This window comes from Nicotiana sylvestris, chromosome 2 (assembly GCF_000393655.2).
Source record: "Nicotiana sylvestris chromosome 2, ASM39365v2, whole genome shotgun sequence".
Classification (NCBI taxonomy): domain Eukaryota; kingdom Viridiplantae; phylum Streptophyta; class Magnoliopsida; order Solanales; family Solanaceae; genus Nicotiana; species Nicotiana sylvestris.
This window is the reverse complement of record NC_091058.1, coordinates 8,573,048-8,585,130: the sequence shown is the minus strand read 5'-3', so window position 1 is coordinate 8,585,130 and position 12,083 is coordinate 8,573,048. Positions and strand designations below refer to the sequence as shown.

Here is a 12,083-nt window from a genome sequence, read left to right as displayed (position 1 = left end):
GATATCGAAGCCGCAGGGCAGAGTGAAAAAGAGAAAAAGATCACTAGATTCCGTTGAACTCAGTAAAAAAGTATGAAAAGAACTTGCAAAAAATAAAAAAAAAAGCGGTACAGTATATTTTTGTGATTTTAAAACATGAAAAATAAATTTACTAATAAGACCTCAAAAACACCCCACCCCCCAGCAATCAATATAAGTCCCACTCTCTGAATCTCTGCTGCTATATATAAGTATAGTTTTGGTGGAGTGAACGACGTCTCACTCTCACTTGCGCACACTTTTACGTTATTTTTTCCCCATTCCCTTTGACTACTGGTCTTACACCTTTCTCTCCATTTTCTGTGAGCTAAAAACCACTCACTCACTCAGACTCAGTTACTTAATTACTCTTCCAATTTCTCTTCTTCAATCTCTAAATTCTCTGCTTTATAGCACAGATCTCTGAATGATGTCAACATAATTTGTTGTTTATTTCTGTTGTCAGTTCTTTTTTTGAGCTAAGAGATTTTTTTTTTTAAAGTTCAATGGCGGAGACTACAGAAGGAAAACCAATGCCAGAGGCAGAGAAGAAGAAAGAGCAAAGTCTTCCATTTTATCAGTTGTTTTCTTTTGCTGATAAGTATGATTATCTTCTAATGATTTCTGGAAGTATTGGAGCTATTATTCATGGCTCTTCTATGCCTGTTTTCTTTCTCCTTTTTGGTGAAATGGTTAATGGTTTTGGCAAAAATCAAATGGATTTGCACAAAATGGTTCATGAAGTATCAAAGGTTAGTTTATCAAATTAATTTTTATTATTAATATAAGTATTTTTTTAACCATTAACAATTAATCGATCTGATTTTGTTTTTTTGGTTACAAATTGCAGTATGCTCTGTATTTCGTGTATCTTGGGTTGATAGTTTGTGCATCATCCTACGCAGGTGAGCTCAGTGATCTACTTTTTTTTCCCTTCATTTTTTACATATTTTAAGTTTAAAAAGTTTATGGGTATTCTGAAACAAACTTTGCCTCGAATGAACACATTTTGTTTGTATACAAATAGTATTGATATTAAAAAGTTACAAGTGTTTGTATTTATGCTAAGTTATAGCCAGTTCACACTGGATCAGTAGGAGCGAAGATTAGGTCTCATGCTTGCACGTGGTCCGTGGACCGTCTCTCTGTCTTTTATCTCTTTTAATTGTCAATTTCCCCATGTATTTTCTTTATTCTATATTATCCCTATCACATGTCTCTATCATGGATCTGTTACATCTGTGTTACAGTTAAAAAAAATTCACACCCATTTTTCTTTTTCCTCTTTTTTATTTGTTTGTGTTTTTAAGCAAAGAATATTTTTAATTTTCTATACAGAGATTGGTTGTTGGATGTATACTGGAGAAAGGCAAGTAAGTGCACTAAGGAAGAAATATTTAGAAGCAGTGTTGAAACAGGACGTTGGGTTTTTTGACACAGATGCTAGAACAGGAGATATTGTTTTCAGCGTCTCAACGGATACTCTACTGGTCCAAGATGCCATTAGTGAGAAGGTCCTCTTCTCATTATTAATTTTTTCTGTGTTAATATTAATGTTTTTCATACCCCACATTTTTTTTCATTCAATGCCAACACTGTAGCACTAGTATTTAAGTAAAATTTCAGAAGGGGCAACGGTGAAATCTAGTAGCATTCATAACTGTAAGGCTAAACAAGGAAATTTATGTACATATGAATTATGATATGTGTTCAGTCTTCATTCAAAGTGGGTCCCAGAAAACTATTCTTACATTTCCTTGGCACATGTTAGCAAAAACTTACTAGCATACGCCATTATTTTCTTGGTTTTTTTTGTTTTGTTTCGGAATGCTCGTCTTTTTCTTCAGCTTTTCCTTATATTTTGGTGATAATGCCAAATTAGTTTAACTGTATCTTTTTTACTTTAATGATGGTTATGAATAATAATTGATGTGAAACAACATTTGTTACGTTAAAACTTTAGGTGGGCAATTTCATCCACTACCTTTCGACGTTCTTGGCCGGGTTGGTAGTTGGTTTCGTGTCAGCATGGAGGTTGGCTCTCCTTAGTGTGGCAGTAATTCCTGGAATTGCTTTTGCTGGGGGTCTTTATGCTTATACTCTCACTGGTCTCACCTCCAAAAGCAGAGAATCCTATGCCAATGCTGGTATCATTGCCGAGCAGGTAATCAATGATCAACCTGTTAGTGTATAGCAGTTAAACTCTTACCCGTTTTAGTGAAAATAGTGGCTATTTTTCTTCAACTCTAATTTTAGTGAAAACAAAAATGGTCACTGAACTTTAATTTTAGTGAAAACCATAAGATGAAATAATCCTTCTACATGTGATAGTGCAGCCATGATAAAGTTTCACCATCTCTTTTTCGGTTTTTGAGTACCTTTGGCCACTGGATGTCCTTTTTTAGCATGCTGTTCTAATTATCAAAGCAAAATCTTTCTAAAGTGACTTTATGAAAGTTATCTTTCTGGTGTGATTTAATTATGAAAGTTATCTTTATACTTTTACTTACCAAAATGTGTTTGTAAAACTACAAGTTTGATTTTTGGTTGCAGAAGTTTTAATTAAAAATGTATAATATTGGTTTGTGTTTTTTGACAGGAGTTTTTGCACGAGAACTCGACAATTGATTTAGATTGCTTTATCAAAATTTAAATAAGATGACTTAGATTTGTTCTAGAAATAAAATAAACTTAAACAGCCAAATCTTCTCGACTGCAAATTTTCGCATGTCACACAAAACAGATATACTTTTGATATCCTTTTCTATATCACTATCTTGAAAGTTTTTGATGTCTAATCCATTGCTAAAAACAGACATACCTTTGATATCCTCTTGGGCCTGCTATGATTGTTTGTTCTATAACCTGCACAAAATGCAAAGGCTCTTTTTCTTCAGATTTTTAGTTCTTCTGGTTTATGACGTTTACACTGTCATTTCAGGCAATTGCACAAGTCAGAACAGTTTACTCATACGTGGGCGAGAGCAAAGCCCTCAATTCATATTCAGATGCAATTCAGAACACATTAAAGCTCGGATACAAGGCTGGCATGGCCAAAGGCTTGGGTTTGGGATGTACCTATGGAATAGCATGCATGTCGTGGGCCCTTGTTTTCTGGTACGCCGGGGTTTTCATCAGGAATGGACAATCTGATGGCGGGAAGGCATTTACTGCTATTTTCTCAGCCATTGTTGGTGGGATGTAAGACCTTGTACATTGTTTATAGTTATCACTTCCATTTTCATGTTAACTCAGTGCATGTAACCCATTATTGGTTTGTTCAAACCTTGGCTTTTACAGGAGTTTGGGTCAGTCATTTTCCAATCTTGGTGCATTTAGTAAAGGAAAAGCAGCTGGATACAAGTTAATGGAAATCATCAAGCAGAAACCTACCATTGTTCAGGATCTTGCAGATGGAAAGTGCCTGTCTGAGGTCAATGGGAATATTGAATTCAAAAATGTGACCTTCAGCTATCCTTCAAGACCGGATGTAATTATCTTCAGAGATTTCTGCATTTTCTTCCCTGCTGGAAAGACAGTAGCAGTCGTTGGTGGCAGTGGCTCAGGGAAAAGCACTGTTGTTTCGCTCATAGAAAGATTTTATGATCCTAATGAGGGTAATCTAAGACTTCTGCCACATTAATATTTGAACTTTTGTAGTTGTTTACCAGTTATTCCATCTAAAATATGGTTTTGATCGTGCAGGCCAAGTTTTGCTGGACAATGTGGACATAAAGACATTACAGCTCAGATGGTTGCGAGATCAGATTGGCCTTGTGAATCAAGAACCTGCATTATTTGCTACTACCATACTTGAGAACATACTGTATGGAAAGCCTGATGCAACTATGGCTGAAGTTGAGGCTGCTACCTCTGCTGCCAATGCACATAGCTTTATTACCTTGCTTCCTAATGGATACAACACCCAGGTTAGTTGGTGTAAGACTTATCGTTCAATTTCCTAGAGCAACAACAACAACAACAACAACTACTACCCAGTATAATCCCACAAGTGGGGTCTGGAGAGGCTAATATGTACGCAAACCTTACCCTACCTCGAAGGGTAGAGAGGCCGTTTCCAGGAGACCCTCGGCTCAAAAAAAGCAACAAGAGACGATATATTAGTACCATAAAAATGCATAATAAAATAACAGCTTTATAAGAGATATGAAATACAGAATACGAAATACGAAATAGATGGCTGGTATAGTAAAAACTAGCAGGTAAAGCCCTGCATCAATAGACGACCAATGACATTCTTAGTCTAACTCCTAACTGGCTAGTCTCACTCTATTGTGCTGTAGAAATATTCACAACTTTCCCCTAACCTACAACCTTAATGCTCGACCTCCATAATTCCCTGTCAAGGGCCATGTCCTCAGTAATCCTAAGTCGCGCCATGTCCTGTCTGATCACCTCTCCCCAATACTTCTTAGGTCGCCCTCTACCTCTCCGCGTGCCCACTACAGCCAGTCGCTCACACCTCCTCACCGGTGCATCAGTGCTCCTCCTCTGAATGTGCCCGAACCATCTGAGTCTTACTTCCCGCATCTTGTCCTCCATGGGGGCCACGCCCACCTTCTCTCGAATATCTTCATTCCTAATCTTATCCATCCTTGTATGCCCGCACATCCACCTCAACATCCTCATCTCTGCTACTTTCATCTTCTGGATGTGTGAGTTCTTTACCGGCCAACATTCAGTTCCATATAACATGGCAGGCCTAACCACTGCTCTATAAAACTTACCTTTTAGTAACGGTGGCACTTTCTTGTCACACAAGACTCCCGACGCTAACCTCCACTTCATCCACCCCACCCCTATACGGTGTGTGACATCCTCGTCAATCTCCCCGATCCCCTGAATAACCGATCCAAGGTACTTGAAACTACCCCTCTTGGGAATGACTTGAGAGTCAAGCCTCACTTCAACTCCCGCTTCCGTCGGCTCAACCCCAAATTTGCACTCGAGGTATTCCGTCTTCGTCCTGCTCAACTTGAAACCTTTAGACTCAAGAGCATGTCTCCAAATCTCTAGCCTCTCGTTGACGCCGCCTCGTGTCTCGTCAATTAGAATAATGTCATCAGCAAATAGCATGCACCATGGCACCTCCCCTTGAATATGATGAGTCAGTGCATCCATCACCAGGGCAAATAGGAATGGGCTGAGCGCAGACCCTTGGTGCAACCCCGTAATAACTGGAAAGTGTTCAGAGTCGCCTCCTACTGTCCTAACCCGAGTCTTAGCTCCAGCATACATGTCTTTAATCACCCTAATATAGTCAACCGGGACCCCTTTATCCTCTAAGCAGCTCCATAAGACCTCCCTAGGAACCCTATCGTACGCTTTCTCCAGATCAATAAACACCATGTGGAGATCCTTCTTCCTATCCCTGTACTGTTCCACCATCCTCCTAATAAGGTGGATAGCTTCTGTGGTAGATCGCCCCGGCATGAACCCGAGACTGGAACACATGAAGAGCTGATTGCCAAAGGTGGGGCTTATTCTTCTTTAATCAGATTCCAAGAAATGGTTGGGAACCGAGACTTCTCAAATCCATCTACTCGTCGTACACGTTCATCTCGTTTAAGCAGTTCACTATCAACAAAATCTCTAAGCCTTCGCTCTGGCAGTTTAAGGAATTTGAGCTATTCATACAGTACCGGTGCAGATGGACGTATCGAAATGATTTCTAATGCTGAAACAGAGAGGAAAAATCCTGCACCACAGGGCTATTTCTGCCGCCTTCTCAAACTAAATGCTCCCGAGTGGCCTTATTCAATCATGGGAGCCGTAGGGTCTGTTCTCTCTGGTTTTATTGGTCCAACTTTTGCTATTGTGATGAGTAACATGATTGAGGTATTCTACTATAGAAATCCTGCAAGCATGGAAAGAAAGACAAAGGAATACGTCTTCATTTACATTGGGGCAGGCCTTTATGCTGTTGTAGCATATTTAATACAGCATTACTTCTTTAGTATTATGGGAGAAAATCTCACTACCAGGGTGCGGAGGATGATGTTGGCAGGTATTTTCTCTAGTCATCCCGTTCAAAAATATTTATTTTAAAGTAGTTTATAATGACAAGATTTTAAGCAAAGTTTATTACTTTCAACTTGTTCAGCAATTTTGAGGAATGAAGTGGGGTGGTTCGATGAGGAGGAGAACAATTCAAGTCTACTTGCAGCTCGCTTAGCTACAGATGCTGCAGATGTTAAATCTGCCATAGCGGAGAGGATCTCCGTTATACTACAGAATATGACATCTCTTCTCACTTCATTTATAGTTGCATTTATAGTCGAATGGCGAGTCTCACTTCTCATCCTTGCCACATTTCCGCTTCTAGTCTTGGCCAATTTTGCTCAGGTAAAAAAATACTTAATCCCTTATTTCATTCAAAGCATTGCACCTAATTAGAAGTATTTTTTTCCCATTTTCAAATACCATGTTGGCCTTTTCAAGAAATTATTAAAGCAAGCATGTCCGATTCTATTAGTAGCATTTTAAAGAAAATCTAAAAATGGAAAAGGAAAAATAAAATGATTTTACAAGATTATATTTTGGACTCTGAGCTGCTGAATCTTCATCAATGGTAAATTATTTAAGATTCTCTACTAACAAAAGTTACAACAACAACAATAAAAACCCAGCCACAGGTGCGAGTGCGGGGTCTAGGAAGGGTAGTGTGTACGCAAACCTTAACCCTATCCAAATGGAGTAGAGATGCTGTTTTCGATAGACCCTCGGCTCAAGAAAACGAAAAAGAGGCCAATAACAAAAGTTTGACGTTGTAAAAAAAAAATCACATTGTTAAGTCACCTAGATAACTAACTGTCAAAAAAAAAAGAGATTAATAATCTGGTAGTATAAAAATTCATTACATTAATGTAAATTTAAATTAATAAAAATTTGAAGTGGTTGTTGCTTGGAATCTCGCTTCCGTGTACTTTCTAAGTAGCATAGGACAAGAGGAGTAAGTAGAATATGGTACCATTCTGGTGCATTGCATGTGCTTCCTCCGATTCTGCTGCTTTAGTTCTTCGAGACTCGCTTTAAAAGTACCCCATAATTAAAAGCTCACCTATTACTAGCAATTCCAGTAAAAACTGTAAAGATTCTATTACTCCCCATCACCCATCAATACCAATGTCACTGAGCAACACTTTCTCTCTCTTTTTTTTTTTTTTTTTTTTAAATTCGAGTTATTTCTTTTGGTTGTCCACTTCTCGAATTACTAAAAAAGGCAGCTTGACACATTAATCTCCCGCTATGCGCGGAGTTCGGGGAAGGACCGGACCACAAGAGTCTATTGTACGCAGTCTTACCCTGCATTTATGCAAAGAGGTCGTTTTCATGGTTCGAACCCCTGACCTCCTGGTTACATGACGACAACTTTACTAGTTACGCCAGGGCTCCAATTCTATTCTCGAATTACTATTATTTTTGGTTTTTGCTGTCTAGGTAAAAATAAAATAAAACTACGTCCAAAGAGTGAATGGCAGAGAAAAAATTGACAGGAGTGGGAATGGGTTAGACTGAATAATTGACTTTCTAGTCTCTTGGGCTACTAGATATTCATGCCAGAGTCTCAGAAGTAGCAGAGATTCTTTTACCCGTGATCATCTTGTATATTGACAAACTGGAGCCACCTTTTATCGTTCTACTGCTCATATATGCATTTTTTATGGGAGAACTGTCAGAAATGCCAGTCATGTGCTAGCTAGCTGAGTTTTGAGTCACAGATCTTATGCAGCTCAATAACTTAAATAGTGAGTAGCATGTAGAAGGGATAAACAATTATTTTTGTCCGTATGCTTGGCTTTCATTTCCTTTTCTTTTAACGATTCCCTAATTTCAGAAGCTTCCAAACATAAATATGTCCCCTATCAACCAAATGCTTCACCCTAACTGAGAAAATAACAGTACTACTTCTAGAGGTGGTTGTGTGTGATTTACCACTTGAGACACCTAGAAAAAAATTGACTTTACTAGTTTGAAACAGACTTTCTAAACGTGGGCCCATTAGCATGTGAGATGAGAGCATAGTTTGTATTTGCATGGTTATAAAGTTTTTTCTTGCCACCATTCTTCTTTCAGTATTACGTACTAGATTGCAGTTCATGTATATAAAAAGTGTTCTAACTGTTAATTCCATTATTTTCATGCATGATATAGCAACTATCACTGAAAGGCTTTGCGGGAGACACAGCCAAAGCGCATGCGAAGACAAGCATGATTGCTGGAGAAGGAGTAAGCAATATTAGAACTGTAGCAGCTTTCAATGCTCAAGAAAAGATCATCTCTTTGTTCTCCCAAGAGCTTAGAGTTCCACAAATGCAAAGTCTTCGACGCAGCCAAATGTCAGGACTCTTATTTGGTATATCACAACTTGCTCTTTATGCTTCTGAGGCTCTGATTCTGTGGTATGGCGCGCACCTTGTTAGCAAAGGGGTCTCGACTTTCTCTAAGGTGATTAAGGTCTTTGTAGTCCTTGTGATCACGGCCAATTCAGTTGCTGAAACCGTCAGTTTAGCACCCGAGATTGTTAGGGGTGGTGAAGCTGTTGGTTCTGTATTTTCCATTCTTGATCGCTCAACCAGGGTTGATCCTGATGACACTGAAGCTGATCCAGTTGAATCAATTAGAGGGGATATTGAATTGCGCCATGTTGATTTTGCATATCCTTCACGACCGGATGTTTCAGTGTTCAAGGACTTCAATCTTAGGATTCGTGCAGGCCAAAGCCAAGCTCTTGTGGGGGCAAGTGGCTCGGGAAAGAGCTCCGTTATAGCCTTAATTGAAAGGTTCTATGATCCAACCGGTGGAAAAGTTATGATTGATGGGAAAGACATAAGGAGATTAAACTTGAAATCCCTTAGGCTTAAAATTGGGTTGGTGCAACAAGAGCCAGCTCTGTTTGCAGCTAGCATTTTTGAGAATATTGCCTATGGTAAAGAGGGTGCAACAGAAGCAGAAGTTGTTGAAGCGGCCCGAGCAGCAAATGTGCACACATTTGTTAGTGGTTTGCCTGAAGGTTACAAGACCCCAGTTGGTGAGAGAGGTGTTCAACTCTCGGGAGGACAGAAACAACGGATTGCAATTGCTAGGGCCGTTCTTAAAGATCCATCAATTCTCCTACTCGACGAGGCTACAAGTGCACTTGATGCTGAATCCGAATGTGTGTTACAAGAAGCACTCGAAAGGTTGATGAGAGGTCGAACCACTGTACTTGTGGCTCACCGATTATCAACAATTCGTCATGTGGACAGCATCGGGGTGGTGCAAGATGGTCGCATTGTTGAACAAGGTAGCCATTCTGAGTTAATCAGCAGGCCAGAAGGTGCATATTCTAGACTATTGCAATTACAACACCACCGGATATGATAACTTGAAGAATTTAATTTCTTTTTTTCTTTCCTTTTTTATTTTTATGGAAGCAAGTAACATGGCCTAGTGTTTTGGGGGAGTGACAATGTTTGGGTCCTAGTCTGTTACTTTCATTTGCTTTTATTGATTATGATGATGATGCTGATAGTTGTAGATATGGGAATGTCACGGTCAATATTATATCATCGGAAAAGTCTCCAACTCTATTCCCTATGGAGAATATTATATGTTAAAATATTGTTATCCACGGAGTATTGAGCTTTTCTATATCTGGCTGGATTATTCATTAGCTTGCTTTCCCTTTCTTTCATCTTCTCAAGTTTTTCTAACACTGAAAAAGCAAAAGACCCACCACTTTTTTTTTAACTTTCCAGCTCAACTTAACTTTTATTGCCTTCCAACTTTTTCTCCAGCATGTGTTTGCTCTGGTGTTATTTGTTGTTTTAGATAAGCACCTTTTCTTCAAGAAAAACAATTGAAAAGAATTTGAAATTGAAATTGTATTTGGACATGCTTTACTTGAAAAGAATTTGAAGTGTTGTGAGGGTAAAACTTCAAAAATTACTCTAGAGCTATATTTTGAGATTTTAAGATTTTATTATCAAAATCTGCCAGAAATGGTTAAAATTTATAAACAAACAGATATTTGAAAAAAAAAAACTCCGACAATTTTATGGCCAAACGGGAGCTTAGTCTTAGAACCCAAGTTGCGCCCAAGCTCTCAGCCTGAGGTCATGTCACGTCTGTCCGGACGTCATGCATCTAGTCGCCCTTGCACCAGGGGCGGCCAGACGAATTTTGTGGCCTAAAGCCAAACTTTACGAGGGGCCTTAACTTTTAATTTTTTTATTATCTATTTGCAGTCTATTTTTTTTAGCTTTTCTTAGATACAAAGTTATTAATAATTTTCTTATAATCAATAACTTCTAATAAGTATTTCTCAATTGACAATATAGCTAATCCATTTAACTTTTCTTGTGATATTATTGTTCTTAGGTAAGATTTTATCAATTTTAATTTTAAAAACTTCTTTCCCCTAAAGCATCGATAACATGAGTTATGAACATTATTCCATAAGATATTTATGCATTTGGAAAAAAATTTAATCTTTTATTTTATTAAATGTATCAATTAAATTGTTTTCTTCTAATTGTACTATTTTTCTTAATACTTTTAGTTCAGAAAATAAATCTAAACAGTCAATATCGAATTGATTATTATGCTTTAAGGAACATTCAAGATTGAAGAAATATTTTTTAAAAATTTTCAACATCTCGTGATCTTAATTTTTACTGCCAAATAGAAAACCAAAAATATTTCCATATACTTCGAATTGTTCAAATCTATTTTGAAGTGAAAAGATAGCCTTGTCTATTGTGTATAAAAGTAATTAACACTAAAGGACTCTTTGAATGATTTTGAGATTTTATTATCAACATTCGCATCAAATTGTTACTTCTTATATATCACATGTTTCTTACGAAATTTAGGTTCAAAATTCATTTCAAGTGCAATTTCCTTGGTAGAAATCATAACAGTTGCAAATCCTTCTTGTATATATTTGTTAAAGAAAGAAATCAAACTTTTTCACCTTACAGAACTCTTTTTTAAACTTATACATAGTATATTAGGTGTAAAAAAATGGACCCCCACAAATGTGGGGCCTAAAGCGGTTGCTTTACTTGCTTTACGGAAGCGCCACACTCAAGCATGCATGTGGTTACGTTAATCTAAGGAAGGTCTAATCACTAATGGATCAGGTCGGTAGTAATGCTGACGTGCAAATCGTTCGTCCAACTTGGTTATCTGAGAGAAAATTAAGCTATTCGAGCTGTCCCAACAGCCCGAGGATAAATGAAAATGCAGTGATAATTACCACTAATCTACTAAGCGTAACCCGACCAACATCTTCTTGTACGTTCCTTAATTCTCTACTCGGACTTGTCTATTTCCATTTTGTCAAGAATCTAGTTAGATATACAAAGTAGAAGTTGAGACATATTCATTGGGTCCAGATGGATTGAATTATTGTTAAAAAAACAAAAGTAGGGGGAGAAGAACATGAAATGCCAACATCAAATGAAAGTATATGAAGTTAAAGAAGAAGTATAAAAGAAGGCTGTTTGCTCACTCTGTGTTTCAAAGTAGTGACCCTACCATGTTTAAATCTACAGTGTCAACAATAAGGACTCTGGCTAAGTGGCTTCTCTCTGTGGCTAAAGTGAAAAGAGTCAGTTTTATGAAAGTGATAATTGCATTCACTAAAAAAACTTTATAAGGACAACCCATATGCGTCCGTGAATCTGTTGTAAGGAAACTCAAAAAGGCTTCCAATCAGTGAATTTCTGTAGCTTCTAAATTGTGAGTCTGTGTGTTTACAGTTCACTAGATTTTTAGACACCAAAGAAGAAAACAAAGACTTATGGGTTGATGGCAGTAAAACCAGAGAGCAGTAATGTGTAGCACTGTAGAGGTTTAAATAATTTGGACCCACCCCCTTTCAGCATCGATTATTAGCTGCAACAAGTGAAGTTATTTGTGCCTTGGCACATTTGACTCGTCTTATGTATCATTTTCCGCATGATCCCTAACCTAATAATGTCTTCCAACCTCCATGATTTGGAAACTTTTACCCTTTCCTGATTGCAATGGCAAGATCAAAATCACAAGTATCAGGG

The 12,083-nt window shown here is 37.9% G+C and overlaps 1 protein-coding gene across 1 annotated transcript; it reads left to right on the top strand.

Moving 5' to 3' along the window:
* The first annotated feature begins 255 nt into the window (after positions 1-255).
* LOC104211153 (ABC transporter B family member 19) lies at positions 256-9,652 on the top strand. Its single transcript, XM_070162903.1, has 11 exons — positions 256-770; positions 869-923; positions 1,357-1,532; positions 1,982-2,182; positions 2,960-3,219; positions 3,319-3,635; positions 3,724-3,969; positions 4,032-4,045; positions 5,389-6,046; positions 6,143-6,384; positions 8,194-9,652. Exons 1-11 carry the CDS (start codon positions 525-527, stop codon positions 9,400-9,402), a joined length of 3,624 nt encoding a protein of 1,207 aa, XP_070019004.1. The 5' UTR covers positions 256-524; the 3' UTR covers positions 9,403-9,652.
* Positions 9,653-12,083: the final 2,431 nt, after the last annotated feature.